Source organism: Dryobates pubescens, chromosome 21 (genome assembly GCF_014839835.1).
Source record: "Dryobates pubescens isolate bDryPub1 chromosome 21, bDryPub1.pri, whole genome shotgun sequence".
Classification (NCBI taxonomy): Eukaryota; Metazoa; Chordata; class Aves; order Piciformes; family Picidae; genus Dryobates; species Dryobates pubescens.
In genome coordinates, this window is record NC_071632.1 from 21,876,458 (window position 1) to 21,901,726 (window position 25,269).

The following is a 25,269-nucleotide window of genomic DNA, read 5'->3' on the forward strand; positions in this document are numbered from 1 at the left end:
GAAGGAAAACTTGAGCCAGCGGCGTGTGCTTGCAGCTGAGAAAGCCAGTTGTTACTTTCTACATCAAAGCAAGTGTGGCCAGCACGTCCAGAGAGATGATTGTCCTCAGCACAAGAACAACCTGGACCCGTTAGAGTCTCTCAATCCAAAGAAGGGCCATCAAAATTACCAGAAGGCTGAAACACTTCTCCTATAGAAGATGGAGAGCACTGTGATTGTTCAGCCTGGAGAAGAGAAGGCTTTGGGTAGATGTTTTGTGGACTTTCAGTATAAAAAGGAGGATTAGAAGGAAGATGGAGGAGGACATTTTGCAGGGCCTGCAGTGACAGGACAAAGGGCAATAGCTTGAAACTGAGAGGAGATTTAGGTGGCGAGTAAGGAAGACATTTTTTTCTGTCAGGGTAGTGGACATGCCGAAACAGGATGCCCAGTGAAGTTGTGGATGCTCCATCACTGGAAGTGTTCAAGATCAGGTTAGATGGAACTTTGAGCACCATGACCTAGCTGAAGATGTTCCTGCCTGTGGCAGAGAAGTTGAACTAGGTGATTTTTAAAAGTTCCTATCAACCCAAGCCATTTTATGATTCCGTTCCTAGAGGTTCCCATTTGACAACCAGTTAAATGCGGAAAAGTTTCTCACGTAAAAGGGCATTTTCATCTCCTCTCGTGCATTTTGTTTTTAACACAGGTGCAAGGGGAACTGAAAAGAAAATGGCGGAGTTTGTGCTGGAAGCAGACAGCAGGCAGAGATTACAGACTCCACAGCTCTTCGATTTCTCGAAATGGATCAGAAAGCGTTTCTCGGCTCCATCGGCATTCACGGGCTCAGTCATTTATGCAGACGGAGACCACCGTGATATGAATCGGCTAGGTCCCTCAAAAGATGAAAAAGTGGGGGATGTATCTTTCATTGTGCAGGTTGATGTGGTATTTTATAAAATGCGCGGTTCAGTGCTTTGCTTTGCTACACGCTGGTATTTGGGAAATGGGTTTGTGCAGCCAGCCAGTTAATAATGGCGACACCTACCCCACGAACGCCTTTGTTTCCTTTAAAGGGGACTCATTAATTCTGAGGTTCTCTTGCTATTTGCTGGCTGTAACTATTCAAAAACTCATTTACTATAGTAGCGTCTTTACCTCCAACATAACTACAAGATATATACATGGTATCATGTTCAATGCATATTCTTTGGTACATATTGAAAAGCGTAAGATGGGAAGAAAGAAAAATTCTTACACTTTCATTTATACTGAAGGAAACATTTATTTCCTTAAGGATTAAGAAATTCTTTACTAATTATGGAAAACAAGGTGAAAATAATGAAGTGTAAGGCCATCATTAACCACACTGGCAGTTTAGTGTGCTAATCCAGGAAATCAGTGCCATTATTTATTTGGAGGGAAAAAAGGTAGCACTTGCTTTAATTGTGTAACTTTCAGAGATTGCTTTCTACAGAATTTTATTCCAATTCTGTTCCTTTCAGAAGTGCCTGGCTTTATGTTTACGTGCAGAAAGCAGGGCTACCTTTATAGTCCATCCAGAAAAGACTACTGTGAATAGTTTTAATTACAACATCAGCTTTTCCAATAGTGTGATTGCAATCACCAGTTGTTGTCTTCTCTTTAAAATCCAAGAGATTGGTGTTGATCTTTTATTAAATAATTTTCTGAAGAGGTCCTTTACTGCTAGAGCAGTCTGGCATAGGATAAACAGCCTTGGCTTTGAAAATATAATTTTTATATAATAATATAAATATCTCTCTAGAACTACATACTTGACAGCTAAAACAAGGAATGTTTTAATATACTTACAACTGCCATTTAAGGAATAGTGAAATCGTTTTAGCTTAATTCTCTTCTGTATCTATCTGAGCTGAATTAAAAAGTAGCCGTGACCATGACTCCAGCCAAAAAAAAGATAGAATCTCTAAAAATTGCCATAAAAGGCATAAATAGAAGGAATTATCAACAATGCCAAGACTCTTATGTAGCCACATTAAAAAAAAAAAAAGGGCATAGAACAGTCAGATTCTTATAAACATACACAGCACATTTGCACACTTTAAAAGAAATAACCCCAGTAATGTTTACTTCTCCTGTCCTGTTTAACCATGTTCGCTCTAAATAGCAAGTGGTACTAATACATATTTTCATGAGTACCTCTGAACCATAAAAGCAATTGCCATTTCAAATAACAGGTAGTATGGAGACAGTGGAATCCAAGGTTCGTACTACTGCCAAGGAAGGGGAAGAACAGCAGCATGGGTGTGAGTTGGCAGGCATACATCTACACTCTTGAAAATATTACCAGTAGTTGGAATATTGTTCACAGCCACCAAAGTGTCCATACACCTCTTGCTCTGATTTTATTTAGCAGTTTATCAGTCAAAGACAAGTTATTTCAATGGGATTACCATTCAGTGATACAAAGTTATGTCAGACCAAAGACAGCAAAAGCCACCGTGGTTTCCATCAGTACTGCAGAACAGGTAACTGTGAAACAGAGAAGCATAGAGTTGTTTTGGTTGGAAAAGGCCTCCAACACTGAGTCCAACTGTCAGCCTAACACCACCATGGCCATTAAACCATGTCGTGCAGTGCCACGTCTAGACATTTTCTGAATGCCTCCAGGGATGGTTGGTGACTCTACCACCTCCCTGGGCAACCTATTCAAGTGGTTATTCCATGTAACATTCCAGACTGTTACGTGACACTGACCCTTACGCCTTTACACGGTGAGTATCATTTGAGTTAGTAATTATTTGAAAAATTGTTACTTTGCCAAAATTTGACTTTAAAGAAGCTATTGATCACATCAAGTCCTGGAGAATGGTTTCTGCTATCTCTTGGTGATGTAAATGTGAGATTCTGGAGTGAAGTAGGCTGGCCAGTGAAAGTCCTGTGGGGTCTAAAGATACATCCCTACTACGTGTTCCCAAAGGCTTTTGACTCAGAAACCGCTGCCAAATTTAGTCTTTTTCTTGGATCTCTGAACAACCTTATCAACAACCTCTTAACGGCAAATATACGGAGAGACATTGCAGTTTTGGGGGCTGCCGCATACCTAAATCAAACACATCTGTGCACTGAAGCACACAATGCTTTGGAAACAACCCCTTGTCTCCCCTCTCTTTTTTAAAGGCTTTGAGAATTGGAAAATAAAAGCCACACAGGGGCTTGAGCTATAAGCACAGCCTGTGCCTGTGCAAATTAAAAACAGGGGCTTGCGTGTGTCGTGGTTTGTAATGTAAACAGAAAACATTTCGAGTAGGGCCGAGCCGAGCTGCTGCCTACGCCCAGGGAAGTGCTCGGTGCTGCCCCCGCATGTGTAATGATCGGCACTGCTGCCGTGCAGCGGCGTGTGCTGCCCCGTGGGAGCTCAGCGCTGCAGCAAACCGCGCTGAATGCTTGAAATGCTCGAAATTCTGAGGGGCAGAGGGAGGAGAGAGATTGACTCGAGCGTCGCTATGGGTACAGCGCATCCGCCCTAGTCGGACTCTGTTTGCGCCAGCGTCAGAGCGTCATGATCGTTGCTATGGATACGGCTCATGCGCCCTAGCCAGGCTCTGTTCGCATCGATTGCGAGAGCGTCGCAAGCGCCGCTACGGATACAGCGCATGCACCGCAGCGGGTCCGGTCGCGCGCACGCACTCGCGTCGCAGCCTGTGCCGTGCTTTCAGGGTGTGCGCGCGAGCGCCGTGGTGTGCAGCTTTGGGGCAGGAATGGTCACGGAGAGCCCTCGGTTCAGCGTCCGACGCCGTTCTGTGCCCCACGCTGCCTGTGAGCCGCCATCCCTTGGCGGGGGAAGGGGCCCCGGCGTAATCGGGAACTTGCAGTCTGGTTTCTGGTGTCGCTGCTGGTCCGGGCCCGGCCGCCGTGTTCCACATGCTCAGCAAGAAAACCGGAGGGCAGGTTGGCCCGTGGACTACTCTCCAGGACTGGATTAACATCGCTCAGCTGATGGTGAGCAATAGTGTTCATTTCCTTTCCTTATCCTGCTTAGGACTGCTGCTATTCTTAGTGTTGCTCTTATTGTTGCTCTTACTGTTATTCCAACCCGTGAGTTTTCTCACTTTTACCCTTCCAATTGTCTTCCCCCCCATCCTGCTGTGTGATGCTTTTTTGCTAGCTGGCAAGTGCCCTCAGGGCTGTGACGGACATGGAGCCTGTTTGTGTGAGATGCCTAGGCACGCTTACGTGAATCCAGCTTTCAGCCGGGTGCTGTCTCTTTGAAATATAAAGTTGGGCCGATTCTTTGTTTTGCGTGGCTTTGAGTCACGACTGTGACATTCGGTTAGGTGGTGAAGGTGTAGCAGTTGGGATGACACCAAAAGAAGAAAAAAAGAGAAAAGGAATAATTTGTCATAAAAAACCAATTCCTGTAGGATTTCGAGTTCCTACTTAACACTATAAATTAGTTTGTGGTTTGGTTGGGGTTTTTTGTGGGTTTTTTTGTTGTTGTGGGTTTTTTTTTTCTTATTGTGCTGCGAGGATTTTAATGGGAATTTCTAGGTATTAAATATAGCCAGAGCAAGCCTCTAATTGCCCTGGGAATGCAGTGAAAAGCTTTTGGGAATTAGAACAAAATGAGAAACTTTTCAGTTAAAGAAACAAGTGAGCAAGCAGTGGCCTTTGTCGATTCCTGTAGCTTTGATTGCAGAAGCCTCCATTTTGGTATGTTTTGCAGTGACTCAGTGCAATTCCTCTGTGCAACCCAGCCCATAAAATACATGCAACTGGCAGGGCAAATGCTGCCCAAAAGTGCTGATTCTTCTTAGCTAAGCTTTTCCCCTCCTCATTCTCCCCATGTATCTTCATTTTTTGCCCTTTTCCTTCTTCCAGGCTTATTTTGATCACAACTACTGTGGCCTGCTTTATATAGCTGCCGGTCAGGATAGGGAGCTTGGCAAAATGTGCTGCTGAAGAGAGAGAGGAGAGATGAAGGTAATGGTTGTCTCAGCCCAGGTAAGCATCTAAGGAAGCAATCCATGGGAGGGTTGTGGTCATCTAAGTCAGTACACTCTGCTTTGAAGAATGCAGACAGCATACTTTTCACATCCTGAAAATGATCCCTCTTTGAGGCTTTAACCACTCTCCCTGCTTGCAGCTAAGTAAGTCTAACATTTGAGCAAAGTTTTACTTCAAATGACCGACTTCAAAGCCAGTCAGAGTGTGCCTTTTCTGACTAGTGTAGCATTCTGAATCCTCCCCTGTGCAATCTTATGATACGCTCCCCGTGTTCCTTTCTGCCTTCTACCCAGCTACCCAAGTCTGGATAGAAAAACTCACTCAAGAGTATAAACCCGAAAGTTTTAAAAGTCTAGAACCAAGTTATTTATACAATTGAAACTGTTCTGTATGGAGGATGTCCCTGTTCACTGTTGGGGTTTGGACTTTTTTGACCTTGGGAGTCCCTTCCAACCTCACCCATTCTGTGATTCCTTTCAGGGAGCTGCAGAGAGCAATGAGGTCTCCCTTCAGCCTCCTTTTCTCCAGACTAAACAGCCCAGTTCCCCCAGCTGCTCCTCAGCCCTGTTCTCCAGACCCTTCCTCATTATGTACAACACGATTTATGAGGAGAGTGTGGGAAGCAGTTTGTTGGCTAAAGAAGATGGAAGTATGCTGTAGGACTAGGGATATAATCCCATGCTCCTTGTTGAAGTGTTTAAATTGTCCTTTAGTAATAAGTACTACTGAAATAAATTTTAGGTAGCCCATCTGAGCAGAAAGAGAGCTTTTGGTTGAAGCAGAGGGAGCCTGGGTAGTGAAAACGTTTTACAGCTTTCATGATAAAAGAAATTTGGACCTCATCATGGAGCTCTTATTTGGAAGTAAGCTGTTTGCTAACAGAGGGTGTCGGGTGTGTGGGTCCTGGCAGTGATAGTTTTCCAAAGAGGAGCTCTAAGGCCAGCTACAAGGTTAGGTTTAGATTCTCCTGGGGTCTCACACAGAATGAGTCTCACGATTCCAGCGGTCTGATTTCGCAGCTGTGTTTTCTTCTCTCTGCTTGGGTGACAGGATGACCTCACTAATGAAGAGCGAGACCTTATCAGAAGAGGAGACACAGTTTGATAGGCCTGGATCTGTGTTGGCCACCAGTGCTGTTCACCAGCTGGGAGTCATCTACAGGAGTATTCCACCAGAGAGCCTTCTGCTGGGTGCGAGGGTAAGGCGTGTGCATGTCAAGTGACAGTGCTGGAAACCCCACAGCCTGCAGCTGAGGCCATGCCAGAGTGGTGCTCACAGTAGCTCTGTGCAAGTCTGCCATGGGCTCAGAAGGCTGTGCAGCTGTTAAACCTTTTCTTTTGTTCAAGCACAATCTTTCTGAATTCTTTTCTTTGATTTTTTTTTTTTTTTCCCCAGGGTCATGTGAAACTGTCTGACTTTGGGCTAAGCACAGCTGTTCAGAAGGCTCAGAGACCTGAGCTCTACCTCGCACACAACCCACCAAGTGACTTCTGTGAGTACAAGCTGTCCTTGTTCAACACGGAAATAGTTGAGAGCTGAAGCCAGACCACACCATAATTCCCTCAGCTTCCTCTTCTACAGATGAAACAATCCCAGTTCCTTCAGCCACTCCTCCTAAGACTTGTTATCCAGACCCTTCACCAGCTTTGTTGCCATTCTCTGGACACACTCTATCACCTCCATGTCCTGGGGAACACCACTTGTGCCTGGCCCTCCACCGGCTGGGTTTAACTCTGTTCACCACCACTCTTGGGGCCCAGTCATCCATCCCATTCTCTTATCCAGCAATCCTTTTGAAAAAAATCCATCTGAAAAAATAAGTAGCAGAGAATGAAAGTTCAAGCTGCAAAGATTGCAGTATACTCAGTTCTTGTGGTACCCTCTGTGAGATCCTAAGCCATTTGAACTAAGACAGGCAGCCAAGCTAGTGCAGCAGTGTTTTCTGGAGAGTTGGTAAGAGCCAATTCTATGCCATTTGTTGAAGTGAATGTCAAATAGTTCTACACGAACAATTGTCTTAGTGCTAGCAAGTAGGAGGGTCTGAAGTGTGGTACTTGGAAAGCTCCGTTCATACTTGCCCTTCAGGAGGAGCCAGCTCTTTCACTGAACCCAGCGCTTTCATACCAAAAGAAGGGAACTCCTCTTAGTCCACAGAGCACGTGGGCAGGGGCATATGACTTTAGCTGGTGAGATGGCTTCTTCTACAGTCCATCTTCTTCATCACCTCCTTACTCCTTCAACTCTCTTTCCCCATCCTCTTTTCAGAGAAACTTGCTGGGGAAAGCAATAAAAGTCCTGCCTTACAGCGACCAGCAGGAAAACTTCCACCCGATGATGGGATTTGGAGCAAGGTCACCTGGTCATAGAGGGACATTAGGTTAGTGATGCAACACCTGCTTTTCACACATCTTTTCTGTTAGGCACGAGCACCTGAATGTCCTCTACAGTCCGTGCAATGGCCCTCAAGGCAATCTACTCTTATAACCTTCTGTGGCACTCGGGTCGGAAGAGCAGGCTGTGGTTGTTGCCAAGAGCCTCCTGTCCCCGAGACTGCTTTTCGCTGTCTGAGCAGGTGACTCCATCTATTGGAGAAATGGCATTTCTCAACATTCTGGTGTCACTGGTGGCTGTTGAGGATTAGATCAAAGGTCCAAGCCCAGCCCTATCTTCCTTTCTTTCAGTCGAGCATTGGGCCTTATCGGTTTCAATTAGAGACCAAACCGGCAGGTGCAGACTAGCATGCTCCTCAGGGGTATTTCATCAGCTTTGCGTGGCTTAGGGGACTTCCGAAAACAGAGCTTGTATCTCCATGTTTTACAGCCCTTTATGAGTGTCCGTTGATCTTCATTTGTTCTTGAACTCGCTTCCGCTGTCGGCGTCCAAACTAAGCCGTAACAATGAATCCCAAGGTTTAGTTGTACATTAAAAGAAAACCCCAAAATTAAACCCGCTGCACTATAATTTCACCTGAGGCTCTGATAATGACTTTGCTCTGTGAAGGACTTGACTTCCGTGTTCTGATTTTCTGCCCCGATCATCCCTAGGGCTTTGCGTTTGGTTTTGTTTGTCACTGAACTGGCATTTTCTTAGGTGTATCCAGTGGAACTCCCAAGTGCCTTTCCTGGGTTCAAAATACCTAGTTTAGAGGTTTCACTGTTTATAGACAGTGACAATTTCCATTTGTCCTTTTCCCATTTGCATAGCCTTGTCCGTGTTGCCTCTGCCTTTATACCACCCAGATAGTTGTGCAAGGAGCTTTTGCCACCTTTCAAAACTTGTGGGGCTTTTATTGCTCAAAGTGATCTTTTTCTCCTCCTGTTGTTTCCTGTCCTTTAGGTCTGTGTTAATCCACCGTCTCTCAGGTAGCTGTAAATCCAGAGGCGGAAGTTTGTGTCGATAATCCATGACTGTTGACTTTATTTCAGCCATTTGTAGAATACCTTACCGATACATGAATTGATTCTTTCTGACAACTTAATACAATTGTATTCCTGCTTTTGTAGTTATCTATACATCTGTCTGTGACTTTAATTCTACTAATCCACCTGTAAAGGATCAGACATGCAGCTTCTTAATTTTCTACTTCTTCCCTACATTTCCCCTCCTGAATTTGTCTCAGGGTCCTTTGGAGGAAAGTGACCTGACATTTGCTAGCTTATTCTTCTCACACTGAAGCGGACTTCAACAAGACCGCAAGAAAGATCTGTGATCAAATGACAAGGTCATCTTTGAGTTTTTTGAAGAAGCCCTGAGTTTATACCGTCTTGTCTTGGCAGTTTGTTGCTATCTATGGATCTCTCTGGTCTAAAAATCACTTCTGTTGACACTTTAATTTAAGAGAGTTCCTCCAGGTCATCTTTAGCTAAGGATACAGCCACTGTGGGAACTTTCCTAAACTCTGCAGTGGTATCAACTTGAAGAACTCATTTAATTTTTCTGCTGTGATCTTCTCTGCTTTGAGTTGTCCTCTTAGCCCTCCATCATCTGTCAGCTCTGCAGACTGGCAGACGTTCCGATTCCGATGGGCAGGGGCAAAGGGCTCGTTATTAGTTTCATGCCTTTCATGAGCTTGTCACCTAAACCTTTTTTCAGTCTTGGCTCGATTCAACACAGAAGTTTCAGAGCTCGTGATATTCACATCTTCCTTGCATGGCTACAGAGTTGACTGTGTGAAGAAGATTTTGATTTAGGGAGTTTCCTTATTCTGCTTTTTATCAGTAAGATGATTTTATTTCTTGTCACGAGCTTTACAAAATTTCCATGACACCTTTAAAATTCTCTTGAAATTCTCCTTTTCATTTCTTTATTCTTTTTTAGCACTGCTTATTTTTTCTAGAGGCCCTCTCGTTTGCCTAAATAGGTGTGTCTGTGTGTGTGTTATGGCTTTTTTCCTTTCATTCCTCTAGGGCAGAGGAATGTAAATGTTGTGCCATCAGGAGTTTGAAACGACTCTCCGACTACCAATTTCAATAAGTTCTTAGGGTCTCATCAGAACTATATAAAAACAACTGCTGCAAGAGGCAATCCTTAGAGCATCTAAAAGTAGTTTTAGAATGTGTCCCCAAATTACTTCTTACCAATCTTCGTGGGAATAATTGAGTTTTTCATTATGCCTGAGTTTTCCTTCCTATTCAGATGATTAATAACACAACCTTGTTACAATATTCTTTCTATTTAGCGCTGACATTTTCAGATCAGAGAGAACATTTTGTGTCGATGCAGTTAATCTGTTTACCTTGTTTGGCTTCCTCTGCATTTACACCACTGCACACCCTTGGGCCTCAAGTCAGGCTACGCAGAGGAGACTGTGACCACGCTGCTTAAAGCTGGCTGCACGTTTACAAGGTTTACAGCTTGGCCGAAGACTCTTTTGATCCCTGTCTTCTGGTCGTGACCAGCAGTGTGTACGGGTGGCCATGAAGGCCACTGGCATCCTGGCCAATATCAGGAATAGTGTGGCCCGCAGGAGCAGGGGGGTCATTCTGCCCCTGCGCTCGGCACCGGTTAGGGCACACCTTGAGTCCTGTGTCCAGTTCTGGGCCCTTCAGTTCAGGAAAGACGTTGAGTTGCTGGAAGGTGTACAGAGAAGGGCAACAAAGCTTGTGAGGGGTTTGGAGCACAGGCCTGTGAGGAGAGGCTGAGTGAGCTGGGGTTGTTTAGCCTGGAGAAGAGGAGGCTCAGGCAAGACCTGTGAGAGAGAGGGAGATGACACAGTCTCAAGCTGTGCCAGGGGAGGTTTAGGCTGAATGTTAGGAAGAAGTTCTTCACAGAAAGAGATTGGTCTTTGGAATGTGCTGCCCAGGGAGGTGGTGGAGTCCCCATCCCTGGAGGCGTTCAGGAGGAGCCTGGATGGGGCCCTGGGTGCCGTGGTGGAGTTGATCAGATAGTGCTGAGGTTGGACTCAAGGATCTCTGAGGTCTGTTCCAACCTGGTTAATTTGAGTCCTATCCTCTCCTGTCCTATTTCCTCTTCTCTTGGGGGGGAGGTTGGACCTGATGCTCACAGAGGTCTGTCCCAGCCTGGTTGTGCTGTATCTGTGTGCTCAGGGTGGGGATTCCCTGCTCACAGTGTCTCTGTCTCAGGGATTCTTCCTGTCCAGAGGTGTGAGTGAGGTTTCCAAGCCAGCCTGAGCTATTTCCCCCTTTGCATTTGCCCCCTGAACAGAAGCACAGGGCGGGGAGATGCAGTCCTGTCCTGGCTGTTCTCACTGTGGTTCACCAGCAGCGAGTCTCCCTTCCCACCCTGCCCCTTCCCGAGGGCTGCCTGCTCAGAGCTGATGGACGAGTGGAGGCAGTTCCAGACCCGCCTCATTGCTTTTCCCTCCTTCCCTTGTTTCTGGAGGGAGGCAGTGAGGGGGAGGAGAGGCTCTGCAGATGAGGCACAGCAGCAGAGGTCTACCGGGGGAGGAGGGCAGACTCGAGGGGCCTCCAGGTCAAAACAGTGCAGGTAGCATCACAGCTTCTGCTCCACCACCACCACTCCTGCACCCAGCCCAGAGCCAGGGGCAAGGCCCTCACCAGCCAGGACACCACCCAGAGGAGCTCAGCCCCAGCAGGGAGCCCCAGGCAGCACCCATGGATGGGACTGGGGTGGTCATCGGTCCCGGCCCTAACAACCGGGGGGCCAGCAGGCCCCCCCAGCCTTTTGTCACCACCACCAGCACCCAGTGTGCACCAGGGGCACTCACCAGGGATGAGAGGAGCATCCTCAGCCCAGATAGGCTCAGCTTAGGAGGGTTGCTCTTCCTGCAGGGGAGGATTAAATAGGGGAGTGGGTGGGGAGGGCCAGGTGGCCACACCTGGGGTGGGAGGAGACTCCAGCTGAGCCCAGGTGCTGTGGGTTTGAGGGGAAGAAGAGGGGAAATGGGGCAGGTGAGGGACTTCAAGGGTGTCAGGGAGTGACAGGACTGGGGGGGGGGATGGAACAAAAACCAGAAGGGGGGAGGTTCAGATTGGATGTCAGGAGGAAGCTCTTCCCCGTGCGGGTGGTGAGACTCTGGCACAGGTTGCCCAGGGAGGGTGGCAGCCTCATCCCTGGGAGATTATAAGGCCAGGCTGGATGTGGCTCTGGGCAAGCTGATGCAGGGTGAGGTGTCCCTGCCCATGGCAGGGGGGTTGGAGCTGGCTGATCCCTGAGGCCCCTGGCAGCCCCAATGATTCTAAAAGAACCTTGCAGTGTAGGCTGGGTGCGAGGAAGGAATTCTTCACAGAGAGATTGGCCGTTGGGATGCGCTGCCCAGGGAGGTGACACAGTCCCTGCCCCTGGAGGTGTTTAGGAAGAGCCCGGATGGGGCCCTTGGAGCCATGGTTGAGTTGATCAGATGGTGCTGGGTGAGAGGTTGGACTGGATGATCTTGAAGGTCTTTTCTAACCTGGTTAAATCGATCCTGTCCTATCCTATCCTCTCCTCTCCTCTTCCTGCTTGTGTGAAGGGCCTCTGTCACTCAGCGGTGCCAGGGGATTTGAGCCTGTGCTGGGTTGAAGGTCAGGGCTGTGTTTGCTGTAAAAGGCTTTGGTCTGTGCTGTGTTTCTGTGGCATTTCTCAGGTTGTTTCGCTCCGGGGATGTATTTAATGTGCTTTGTGCTTCCCCACTGCAGCAGCAGCAGAGAGCTGTCGCTTCCCACGTGCAGCACGCACAGGTGAGTGACCGTCGTTGCTGTTCTCCCGCTCTGTTGTCGCCGCGGGAAGCCGTGGCCACAGAGCCCAGGCCCGGACGTCTGGCAGGCTGCCGAGCAGCCCTGGTGCCTGCGAGCCGCCGTCCCCTCCGGGGGGAAGGAGATGCTCTCGCTTTCCCTGGCAGAGCTTTGTTCTCCTTCTCGCTCGCACAAGGATTCCACAGGTCAGATGATGAGGTGAGATGGAGCTGAGGCACGTTGTAGAGCCACTTGTGTAAGTGTCTTGAGTCTTGGTGAGAGGTTGGTGCTCGTTCCTGCAGAGGAAGGAGCGCTGGGTGTGTTGTGTCGCATCTTCCGTCCAGCTGTACTCTGGGACCGAGCGCTGGCTCTGTGCAGTGCCTCTGTGGGAGGGGTGAAGGGCACCGGGAGTGTAGGAAAGCAGAAAGTGTCTATGGAAGGTTTCAGGACACGAGAGAACAGCAGGTTGCTGATACCGGAAGGACGGCCTGATGATAAAGAAGAGCGGACTGCGGTACACAACCTGAAGTGTGAGGCAGGAGGACGCTCGCCTCTACGCTGGAGAAGCTCAACCTGATACGGGATGAAGATATCAATGGGGAAAACTCAGCAGCAGTGGTGCTGGGAAGTGCTCAGCCTGCTCGATTTTCCCTCTGTAAACTGCTTGTTCTGCACCATAAAGGATTCCTGCTGCACCAATAAAGGATTCCTGCCGCACCATAAATGATTCCTGCTGCACCAGGGGGGTCCCTGCATGCATTCCCACACGGGAGTCTCCTGTTCCTAGCAAGAGAAAACTCAGCTCTCTTTCTGCTCCACGTCAGTCTAGGAGGTAGCTTTCGGGGTAGCCTGTAGGGCGCCGGAGCACCGCAGTAGGCCGCATCCCTTCGGGAGGATCCAAGGGTGGCTGTGTCCGAGGTGCAAAGGCAGCAGCGAGGAGCCTGCCTGCAACGTGTGACGGAGGCCCCGGGGGGGGCATCGCTGCCGGGGGGTCCAACCAAAACTGGGTGTGAGTGACATCGACCTCAGGCACATTGGGGCAGCCACCAGCCGGCAGCACAGGGGCTGGAGTAGCTGCAGCTGTTTGTGGGAGACCCTTCCCTCCCTCCCTTCATTTCTGCAGCAGAGTTTCCCTTTGGGGGGAGGGGGATGTGTACACGTCTGACTAGGAAAGGGACGAGCTGCTGGCTGGGCAGTTTGATTCTCCCCCAAAAGGCAGAAAGTAAAGCAAAGGGAGCGGGGGGATTGTGCCGCGTGGGGCAGGGGGATGGTGCAGCAGAGGAGCAGGTAAGCGAGGGCTGGGGGCAGCCCCCTAAAGGGCTGAAAGGTCTCGGAGGGGACCACAAGACATTTCACAATGTAGGTGCTGTGTGAGGCGATGAGGAGCAGAACCTCTCCAGCTGGAGAGGGAGGAGTCGGAGCGACTGCTGTGTCGCAAAGCTTTGGAAACCACCCCCCGTCTGCCCTCCCTGTTGTAAAGGCTGTGGGAATCGTAATAAAGTCACACAGGGGCTTGAGCTGTAAGCACAGCCCGCGGCTGTACCCATCATAAACTGAGGCTTTTACCTGCGTGCGGTGCGGGTTTTAATTCAAATGCCAAAACATCCTGAGCGGGGCCGGGCCGAGCTGCTGCCCACGCCCAGGGCAGCGCTCAGGGCTGCCCCCTCCTGTGTACTGGCCGGCACCGCAGCCGTGCCGCGGCGTGTGCCGCCCCGCGGGCGCTCACTGCTGCAGCGAAGTGGTGCTTGAAATGCTGGAAAGTCGTTAGAGGGAGAAGGGAAGAGGGAGAGGGAGAGAGAGAGAGTCTGCCCGGAGCGCTGACATGGGTGCAGCTCCTGCGCCGCAGCGAGGCTCCGGTCCCTCCAGGGTGATAGCGTCGCGATCGTTGCCACGGATTCAGCGCATGCGCCGCAGCGAGGGTTGTTCGTGCGCATGCTGCTGGCGGCTTTAAAACGGCGTTCCCTGGACCGCCGTGGCTATCGGTTCTTGGTCGCTCTGCGCCAGGTAAGTGCCAGCCTCTGCTGCTCTTTGGGGCTTTTCTCTCGCAGCTGCAGGATTGTGCTCTGGCTCTGCCGGAGGCAGGCTCCCGGAGCCGAGCCGGGACCGTTTAGGAGCCGCGACGGGGCGGGGAAGTGGTGCATTACCGGTCGCCGCTGGGGCGAGCGGGGGGGGGCTGGGGCGAGCTGGGGCGGTCTAGCAACAGTCGGGAAGAGTCAGGAGGGCTCTCCTCCCAGTAACAGTAAGCGGTCTCCTAGCGTGGCACCTGTCGTCTTTGTGTTCTTCCCAGTAACTCCAAATTCCCTTCCTGGTGCTCCCAGTGTCTTCCAAATTTCCTCCCCAGTGTGGCCCCTGTGTCCTCTCAGTATCCCAAACTCTCTCCTCGGTGCTCCCAGTACTACCAGATGCTAACTGTGTTTTTGAATGCCATCAGCTCACAGCTCTGCGAGTTAAATGAATGCCAGAGGAAAGCGAAATGGTTGTGTAGGGTTGTGTAGATGGTGGTGTAGGGTGGATGGAAACCTACTCGCAGCTTTACTACGTGAGTAACTGAGGTCTGTGCTTTGCTTTTTGCTCTACTCCTTACAGGTTGACTCTTTGCTTTCCGCTTTGTAGACCAAGCAAGGCTGATGTCACCTCACAGCTGCCACCCTCTTGGTGCCTGCCCGAGGGTGCCAGGACCCTTCCTGGAACCACAGGACACAAAGAAGCTTTGTCTCTCTCTGTGCCCTGAGCAGGAGTTGTACCGACACAGGCTCAGAAAGCTGAAACCATGGAAAGATTTAATTAGAGAGCAACAGGCAGAAGAGCTGGGGGTTGATTGCCAGGGAGAAATGCACCGACTGCAAGGTGATTTGGGGGTAGTAAATCCTGGGGAGCATGGAACATGCTTGGAGATGCAGAGCTGTGCAGCAAAAACTCAGCTGTGTGCTGAAGGTGCAAACCCTACCAAGAGGGCAAGCCGGGATAATGAGGGACTTGCATCGAGGATTCGAATACCACGTGTCAAGGCTGGAGGAAGGGGCTGTAACAGGAGAGTGGAAGTGGAACAGAGTGGTCGAGTGTGGTGGGTTAATGCTCATGCTGAAAACAGGGTGAAGGGCTTGCGAGTGCTTTGCCCTCCCTGCAGGGTGTCTTCCCCCTGGGAACTGAGTCTGTTGCAGTCCCCCCTCCCTGCCCAGCTGGGGTATAAAAGGGAGGACATTAGCAAGGGCAAGGAACAAGGATTTGTGACCATTTTAGGTTGTGCCTTTAAGAAAGAGCCAGTTGCTGGAACACTCTGGCTGAATGTTCCTTGCCCTTGTGAACTGTACCTGTTATATATTGTTGAAAGAAAACTCTCTACCTCTCTACTGCCAGGCTGACTCCAAATTATTTCTTGGTGGATTTGCTCCTTCCCTTTCCTTTTTTTTTTTTTTTTTCCTCTCTGTTGGGAGGGAGGAGGGGGGGAGAGATTGTCAGCCTTGCCCCCATCTGTGCTCTTAACTCCCAGTTAAGGCTCAAACCACTACAGCGATGATGCAGCAGAGGAGCAGGTGAGTGAGGGGTGGGGGCAGCCTCTCCCAAATGCAGCTTGCAGACTGCTTGCCTGAAGGTTCCTGGAGGGGATGGAAACCCATGACAAAATGTAAGTATTGGTGTGAGGTATCCTAGCAGAGGGAAAGCTGTGCCGTTCATCCAGAGGTCGCAGAGCAGTAGTAATGTGTATGCCAAAAGGTTTCAAATGACCCCCAGCTGCAAATTAACCCCCCACAACACACACAAAGGAGCCCCCACTGGTTTTATGTTTAGTAGTTTAATTCGAATGGAAAGGCCTCTGAAGAGAGGCTGGTTGGGCTGTGCCCCATGCACAGGTAGGAGATGGGGCCCACCCCCCCGACTGGTCAGTGTTGCCCCCCCTCTTAGAGGGGTCTGTTGGCATCTATGGTGGCTGTGGGGGCTATCAAAGGGGAAATTAGGGGTATGTGGGAGCCAATGGAGGGTCTCCTGGGGGCACTTCAGTTGGATGGTTAGGGATAGGTGGTATTGGGGGGGGGGGGGGTGGGGGTGGCTGGCTTGGCAGTGTCTGGGGGGGGGGGGGGGCGGGGCGGGGTTGGCTGCCTTGGCGTCGGCCTGAGTGGTCAGGGGCGGGGGTGGGCTGGCTTGGCTTGGCGTGGTGTTGGCCTGAGTGGTTTTTGGGGGGGGGGGGGGGGGCTGGCTGGCTTGGCGTCGGCCTGTGTGGGTTATTTGGGGGGGTTGGCTTGGCTTGGCATCGGCCTGTGTGGTTTTTTGGGGGGGGGGGGGGGGGGGGGCTGGCTTGGCTTGGCATCGGCCTGAGTGGTTTTTTGGGGGGGGCGGGGGAGGGGGGGGGGGGGGCGTGCTGGTTGGCTTGGTGTCAGCCTGAGTGGTTAAGGGGAGGGGGGTGGGCTGGCTTGGCTTGGCGTCAGCCTGAGTGGTTGGGGAGGGGGGGAGCGGGCTGGCTGGCTTGGCTTGGTGGTGGCAGCCTCTGTTCTTTTTGGGGTGGAAGGTGGTCCTGGCTTTGGTGGTGGTGGCCTCTGTTGTTGGGGGGGGGGGGGGTGGGTGTTTCTGGCTTGGCAGCAGCAGCCTCTGCTGGATCCAACTGAAAGGTCCTTTGGGAAACCCTCCGGCGGCTCCCCACATTCCTCTCTGTGTGCCCAAGTTCCCATTTGATACCCCCAGACCTGCCTTAGATGCCAGCAGACCCCTGCAGGGCAGGGGCAGCACTGAGCAGGTAGGGGATTCTCCCCGCTGTGTGTGGGGTGAGGCTTTGCTGGGCTCTCCTCAGGTTTTTTCCATTCAAATTAAAGAAAAGAGACAAAACCCAAAGAAACCTCAGGATAAAGAATAAAGGCAAAAGAAAGAGACAAAACCCAAAGAAACCTCAGGATAAAGAATAAAGGCAAAAGAAACAAAGGACAGCCCCCCCCCCCCCCGACACACACACACACAGACACAGAGGAGGGCTCCCTGGCTTTAATTCCTTGAGACCCACTTTATAGTTTTGTTTTCAAACTGCTTTGCTCTACCTGGAATTGGCTTCTACCTTCCAGCAGCCTTTGTGTGTAACGGAAGAGACGCAGCAGGGGTGAGTTCAATAATGCCATTCTTGACTACCTATATGAACAGGAGAGATTTGTAGTCTTAGGGTGAGTTGGCTTAGTGCTCTCAGTGAAGCCTGAGGATTTCCTTCCCCTGAAGAGACGGCGGCTCTGTCCAGCTCCATCAAGCTGGGCTACTTTTCACTGGGCGGGCCGGGGCTCAGCTCCCCTGGGTGCCAGTCAGCTCTGCTGAGGTCTGCTCTCTGCTCAGCTTTTTCTAGCTTCTGTGGGCTCCCTTTGTCCGGCTCAGCTCTGCACCAGGTCAGTGCCAGCCTCTGTTGCTCTCTGCGGTTCCTGTGTAGGTGCTGTGAAGGTTTGACATGCCTGAATGTTCTAGGAGGGGATTAAACCCCCTAAGAGATCACATAATTGGCTGGTAAGAGAAGGAGAAACTGCAGAATCTGCAGAAACCAGGAAAATATGCAACAGACTCCTGGGAAATAGTCCAACTTCCTCTTTTATGACAGTAAGTTGAGTCTGTGAAATTGCTTGGCACCGAGGGCTTCAGGAGAGATCCTACACCTGTGTCCAGGGCTGTAGCGAGGCCTATAGAACTCCATCAGTTATCTGAGTTGTGGCGTTTGTCTTTTTTCCCCAGATCAGTTTCTGAGGACTGTGGCCGGACCCCTCTCCGTTCGGCTGCAGGACCTGCTGGGGAACAGGACCTCTGGGTGCCCCCTTAGAGGCTTCTCGGGCAGAGCTCCTTTAACTCACTCAGGTCACCACAGGATCAGATGAGCTTCCAGGCAGGAAAAGGTTTGCTGTAAAGGGAAAGGGGTAATGCGTAAGCTGTAAGGGGACATCCTACAAGGGAGAGAGGCAAATTGCTGCCACCGGTAAAAGAGCCCTTGGGGTGCAACCAGGGGGTTCCACTAAGCATTGTTTCTCTTATCGTTTCATTACAGGCACTGTTTAAATTGTTAATAGCATTGTTTGTATTTCATGTCTGTGGGCTTGAGGGCATCTGTGAAGAACCTAAGGTATTGTAGCATTGTCTGTGTGGAACCAGGGGAAGCTCCTGAAGGAACTCGTTTGACACCCTGTCGATGTTTTGAGCGTACGGGTGAGCGCGGTCACGACCGAGATGTAGAAAATATCTACAAAGCGAGCGGGAGTCCCGATCTGTGGCCCCACGTCTCCACGAACGGCAGGGCCAGAGGCGGACGGAGCCAAAGTTGTGACCGGGAGCGTGGTCAGTAATTCCATGTTTAGGACCGGTCATTCTTACTGTAATTGTATTTGCTGTGAGTTTGGTGTGTGTGGGGGGGGAAGGGGAGAAGGGTTTTGGTTTGTATTAAAAACAAGAAACTAAAAGATCCCTGATACAGCAAATAAGCCCAAAGAAATAAAGAATGACAACCCCTGTGATGCATGCAAAGGAAGGTCCCCTGGATTTGAGGAATTCATACACATTTCATAGTGGATTTACAATGTTTTCACATTGTAGAAGCCTTTTGTGTGTAACGGCAGAGACCCAGCGGGGGTGACAGCAAAGCTTTCTACATAGCAATGTAGCATAATATTCCTGACTATGTAAACAGGAGAGATTTTCAGTTGGGTTTTTAGTGTTAGGGTGAGTTGGCCTAGTGCTTTCAGTGAGGGAAGAGAATTTTCCTCCCCTGAGCTGATGGCAGCCGGGCCCCCAAGGTTAAAACCCCTAAGAGGCCAGCTGATGTTGACCATCCCCTGCACCCTATCAATCCAAGTCCCTAGCTCTCCTGTTTCAGTAGATGTAGAAGAATGGTATTAATTTGTATGAAAGGAGGCTTGGAAATGAGCTCCATGGGGTTCTGAACTACAGAACTGTGCAGTATATCTCTAATACACAGTGGTTTTTCTTTGTGTGTTGTAGGGTTTGTAATATTCATTGGTTTTAATTTTGTCTGGCTTTGGTTTGATTGGAAAAGCTGCTGAACAGAGTTGGGCTCCCCTCCAGGTAAGTGCCAGCCTGAGCTGCTCTCTGTTGTTCTTCTACTAGATGTAGAAGCGTGGTATCAATTTGTCTGAAAAGAGGCTTTGAAATGAGCTACCTGTGGTTCTGAAATATGTAAACTTGCAGTGTGTCTCTCTAACACTCAAAGAATGGATTTTCCTTTGTGCCTGTTGTAGGGTTTTGTAACATTCATTGGTTTGGGCGGTTGTTTATTTGAATGGAAAACCTTGTGAACAGAGGCCAGCTGGGCTGCTTCCCACGCACAGCGGCAAGAGACGTCCCCTTGACGGGTCACCGTTGCCACCCCTCCTAAGGGGCTCTATGTGCATCTGCGATGGGTGCGGGGCTACCCAAAGGGAATTCAGGGGCATGTGGGTGGCAGCGGAGGGTCTCCTGTGGGTATTTTAGTTGGATGGTTAGGGTTAGTTGCGGTTGGCTGGCAGCAGGCACCATAGTAGTTGCTGCTGTTGTTGGCTGGTGGCAGGCACAGTAGTAGGTGGCGGCGGCTGGTGGCAGGTGCCATAGCAGGTGGTGGTGGTGATAGTGGCTGGCTCCAGGTAACCCTAAATGTCCAACTAAAAGATTCTTTTAGGGCCCTCTAGAGGCTCCCCACATCCCTCCATATGCCCCCAAATTCTCCTTTGATACTCCTAGATCCCCCTCAGATGGCATCACAACCCCTTAAAAAGGTGTCAACAGCCCAGTTAGGGGCTTCTCTTGCCCTTGTGCATGGGGAAGCAGCTTTGCTAGGCTCTGACAGGGCTTTGTGTTCAAATTAACAACAAAAACCAAGAACAAGTAATTCCACAACAAATAAAAACCAAAGGATGACAAATGCCTCCTGATACGCACAAAGGGAGCTCCCCTGGTTTGAATCGACGCACCTTTTATATAGGTATGTTTGCGAAATCTGTTTTGCTCCACTTAAAATTTGCTTTTACATTCTAGAAGCCTTTGCATCTAATGGAAGAGATCCAGTGGGGCTGATCTCAAAGCCTTTTTGCAAAGCAATTAATACCGTTCCTGACTTTCCTTATAGAGGAGAGTTTTGTAATTGGAGTTTTAGTCTTGGGGGGCGGCTCGGCTCCCTGCAGCGGCTGGGCTCAGATGTTGTATTGTATAAAGTGGATCCCTTAAGAACTTAATGAATTGTAGGATTGTCTGTGTTGAAGCAGGGGAGGTTTCTGCAAGAACTGAATGTTTGACACCCTCTCGATGTTTTGGGCGAGCGTGAGCATGAGACATAGAAAATACCTACGAAGCGAGCGGGAGTCCCCATCTGTAGTTCCATGTCTGCATGAGGAGCATGGCCAGACATGGAGGAAGTGAATGTTGTGCGTGGGAGCGTGGGCAGTAATTGTGTGTTTAGGACCGGTCAGTGAAGAGAGGATTTCCTTCCACTAAAAAGACAGCAGCTCCGTCCGGCTGGGCTCGGTGCCACCCGGCTTGGCTGAGGTCGCCTCTTTGCTCCGTGGTTTCCAGCCTCCGTGGGCTCCCTTCGGCGGCTCAGCTCTCCACCAGGTTAGTGCCAGCCTCTGTTGCCCTCTGGGGTGGTTCTGTAGCAGCTCTTGAATTTTTTTGGAGGGGAATAAAACACATAGGAAGCCGGTTAGCCCTGACCCTCCCCCTCCAACCATATGAATCCGACTCCATAGCCCCTGTGCTTCACTAGGTGTAGAAGCTGGGTATTAATGTGTATGAAAAGAGGCTTTCAAATGAGGTATGTGTGGCTCTCAGTTTGGTGTGCGTCTATAACATACAAAGTGGATTTTCCTTTGTGTTGGGTTTTTCAAGTTGTAGTGATTTTGTTGCTGTTTATTTCTGAATGGAAAACCCTCTGACCCAAGGCCAGCTGAGCTGCTCCCCATGCACAGGGGCAGGAGAGGACCCCTAACTGGTCAGTGTTGCCACCCCTCTTAAGGGGGTCTGTAGGCATCTATGGTGGGTGTGGGCGTATCAAAGGGGAATTTAGGGGCATATAGAAGCATGTGGGGGCCAATGGAGTGTCTTCTGGGGTGTTTTAGTGGGATGGTTAGGCTTAGTTGTTGTGGGGGGTAGGGGTTTGTGGCGCCGCCCTTTGTGTGTGTGTGTGGGGGGTTGTGGCGCCGCCCTTTGTGTGTGTGTGGGGGGTTGTGGCGCCGCCCTTTGTGTGGGGGGGGGGGGTTGTGGCGCCGCCCTTTGTGTGGGGGGGGGGGTTGTGGCGCCGCCCTTTGTGTGTGTGGGGGGGGTTGTGGCGCCGCCCTTTGTGTGTGTGTGGGGGGGGTTGTGGCGCCGCCCTTTGTGTGTGTGTGGGGGGGGTTGTGGCGCCGCCCTTTGTGTGTGTGTGGGGGGGGTTGTGGCGCCGCCCTTTGTGTGTGTGTGGGGGGGGTTGTGGCGCCGCCCTTTGTGTGTGTGTGGGGGGGGTTGTGGCGCCGCCCTTTGTGTGTGTGTGGGGGGGGTTGTGGCGCCGCCCTTTGTGTGTGTGTGGGGGGGGTTGTGGCGCCGCCCTTTGTGTGTGTGTGGGGGGGGTTGTGGCGCCGCCCTTTGTGTGTGTGTGGGGGGGGTTGTGGCGCCGCCCTTTGTGTGTGTGTGGGGGGGGTTGTGGCGCCGCCCTTTGTGTGTGTGTGGGGGGGGTTGTGGCGCCGCCCTTTGTGTGTGTGGGGGGGGGGTTGTGGCGCCGCCCTTTGTGTGTGTGTGGGGGGGGGGTTGTGGCGCCGCCCTTTGTGTGTGTGTGGGGGGGGGGTTGTGGCGCCGCCCTTTGTGTGTGTGGGGGGGGGGGGTTGTGGCGCCGCCCTTTGTGTGTGTGTGGGGGGGGGGTTGTGGCGCCGCCCTTTGTGTGTGTGTGGGGGGGGGGTTGTGGCGCCGCCCTTTGTGTGTGTGTGTGGGGGCGGTGGTGGCGCCGCCCTTTGTGTGTGTGTGTGGGGGCGGTGGTGGCGCCGCCCTTTGTGTGTGTGTGGGGGGGGGTGGTGGCGCCGCCCTTTGTGTGTGTGTGTGGGGGGGTGGTGCCGCCCTTTGTGTGTGTGTGGGAGGTTGTGGCGCCGCCCTGTGTGTGTGTGTGGGGGGGGTTGTGGTGCTGCCCTGTGTGTGTGTGTGTGTGGGGGGGGGGGGGTTGTGGCGCCGCCCTGTGTGTGTGGGGGGGGGGGGGGGGGTTGTGGCGCCCTTCAGCTTCTTGGCTCCCCACCAGGTTAGTGCCAGCCCCTGTTGCTCTTTGGGGTTCTCCTGTAGCAGCTCTGAATGTCTGAAGTACCTGAATGGTTTTGGAGGGGAATGAAAAGAGGCCAGCTAACCCTGACTCTCCCCCTCCAACCATGCGACTCCAACTCCTTAGTCCCTGTGTTTATCTAGAGGATTGGCATTAATTAGTATGAGAAGAGGCTTTCAAATGAGGTGCATGTGGGTGTGAAATTTCAGTGTGTATCTGTAACATACAAACAGATTTTCCTCTGTGTGTGGGGGGGTAGGGTTTTTAAAGGTATTGATTTTGTTTGGTTGGTTTGTTGTTATCTGAATAGAAAACCCTCTGAGCCAAGGCCGGTGGAGCTGCTCGCAACGCACAGGAGCAGGGGAGGATCCCTAACCGGTCAGTGTTGCCACCCTGCCTAAGGGGGTCTGTTGACATCTATGGTGGGTGTGGGCATATCAAAGGGGAATTTAGGGGCACACAGAGGCATGTGGGGGCCAATGGAGTGTTTCCTGGGCTTATTTTAGTTGGATGGTTAGGGTAAGTTGCTGGGGGGTGGTGTGCAGAATGTAACTTTGGCCTTTGCTGGAGGGGGGGTGGGGGGGTGGGGACAGAATGCAGCTTTGGCTGGGGGGGTGGGGGCAGGGGATTGCAGCTCTGGTTTAAAAAAAAAGATTAAAAGCATATGCAGTAACCCACAGAAAATAGGAAATCATGAAACAGATTTTTAGGACTGAAACAGTCCCCACTTCCTCCTCTGTGAAAATGTGTTGAGTTGCCAAAGCTGGCACATAGGCCTTGAGGAGAGGTCCTACCTCTGTCCAGCACTGCAATCTAGCCTGCAAAACTCCATAAATTGAGTTGTGGAGTTCATCTTTTTCCACAGATCAGTTTCTGGTGACCGTGGCAGAACCACCCCTCTGTCTGGCTGCAGGACCTGCTGAGGAACAGGATCTCTAGGGGCCCCCTCTGAGGCTTTTCAGGCAGAACTCCTTGAACTCACTCAGATCACCCCAGGAATAGAGAAGAGCCACCAGGCAGGAAAAGGTATGTTTTAAAGGGAAAGAGGTAGCCTGTAAGCCATAAGGGCATGCCCTGCGAGGGAGAAAAGAAAATTGCCACCCAAAGTAGAAGTCTTGGGTTGGAACCAGGGAGTTCCAAAGGTGGTATAAGCATTGTTTTATTGTTCTTTTATTGCAGGCCCTGTTTAACAATCACAGGCAGTGTTTGTATTTTGTGTGTGGGATCCCTTAAGGTATTGTAGGATTGTTTGTGTGGAAGCAGGGGAAATTGCTGAAAGAACTTGAAATGTTAGGATCCTTGTTGATGTTGTGAGCGCAGGCACGACCAAGATGTAGAAAGCACCTACAAAGCGAGCGGGAGTCCTGGTCTGCACTTTTGTCTCTCTGAGGAGCATGGCCAGAGACAGATGAAATGAAAGTCGTGAACGGGAGCGTGGCCAATAGTTGAGCATTTAGGAGTGGTGGTGGTGGTTGTTATGGGAGTGTGGCCAATAGTTATGCGTGTAGGACCGGTGGTGGTGGTTGTAATCATATTTGTTGTGAGTTTTGTGTGTGTGTGTGGGAAAGGGTTTGTGTTTGTATGAAAAACTAAAACAAAAATATCTTGGATGAGGCAAAGAAGCCCCAAAGAAATCAAGAACGCCAACCCTTGTGACACGCACCAAGGAAGGTTCCCTGCTGCTGAGCGAGCGATACACACTTGATAGTTGTTTTCAAACTGTGCATCGCTGTACTTGGAATTTGTTTTTGCATTCTAGAAGCCTTTGTGTGTAATGGAAGAGATCCAGTGGGAGTGATTGCAAAGCTTTTCATATAGCAATTGATGATGTTCTTGACTATCCATGTAAACAGGAGAGTTTTAGTTTTAGGGTGAGTTGGCATAATGCTTTCAGTGAAGGAAAAGTTTTTTTTTTTTCCTTGCCTGACCCTGCGGTGGCTCACGTGTGGGACTCTCTGAAATGCAGTTAGAGGAACTAAATGAGTGTGGGACTCTGAAATGAAGCGAGAGGAGGTGAGGTGACCTGAACTGGCACGGCGTGGGGCTCCCTGAAATGAAGTGAGAGGAGGTGAGGTGAGGTGACCTGCATTGGCATGGCGTGGGCTTGGTGGGGCTCAGCTCCTCTCGGGGGTGCTGGGGTCTGCTGAGGTTGGCTTTCTGCTCAGCTTTTTCCTGGTTTCCTTGGGCTCCCTTCCAGGTAAGTGCCAGCCTCTGCTGCTCTCTGGGGTTCAGGGTTCTTCTTGGAGGGGATTAAAATGCCTAAGAGGCTAGCTAACCCTGACACCCCCCCCCCCAGTTAGGGGCTTCTCTCGCCCTTGTGCATGGGGAAGCAGCTTTGGTAGGCTCTGTTCAGAAGGCTTTCCATTCAAATTAAAAGCAAAGAAACAAAGAATAACCCCACAACAAACAAAGAAACGAAGAATTCCGAACTCTCCCTGATGCACACAAAGGAAGGTCCACTGTTTTTAATTGATTCACCTTTTATAGGTATGTTGTCAAAATTTGTTTTGCTCTACATGCAATTTGCTTTTCCATTCTGAAATCATTTGTATCTTACAGAGGAGATCCGGCGGGCAGTGAGTTCAGAGGCTTTTTATTGTCGCAATTGACGCCATTCCCGAATCTCTTTGTAAAGAGGAGAGTTTTTTTAGTTGGATTTATAGTCTCGGGGTGAGTTGGCACGGCTTGGCTCCCTTCGGCGGCGCGGCTCAGCTCCCCCTAACCCCTCTCCTCCAACTCCATAGCTTTCCTGTTTAAGTAGGTGTAAAAGTATGGTATTCATTTGTCTGAAAAGAAAGGCTTTGAAATGAGCTACATGGGGTTCTCAAATATGTAAACTTAATGTCTAGCTATAATACACACAGAATGCTGTTATCTGTGAAATGCAATGATGGTGCTCTCTGCAAAGTGAAAGGAAATGAAATGCAGTGCAATGATGGTGCTCTCTGCAAAGTGAAA

General features: G+C 50.6%; 1 protein-coding gene across 1 annotated transcript in view; it reads left to right on the forward strand.

The window, feature by feature from the left end:
• The window catches only part of VIPR2 (vasoactive intestinal peptide receptor 2), a 38,859-nt gene extending 36,680 nt beyond the window's left edge, over window positions 1–2,179 (forward strand). The window contains exon 13 of the mRNA XM_009899352.2: window positions 689–2,179. Within this exon, the coding sequence (XP_009897654.1) occupies window positions 689–862 (174 nt within the window). The 3' untranslated portion in view covers window positions 863–2,179. The remainder of the gene's footprint in view (window positions 1–688) is intronic.
• Window positions 2,180–25,269: the final 23,090 nt, after the last annotated feature.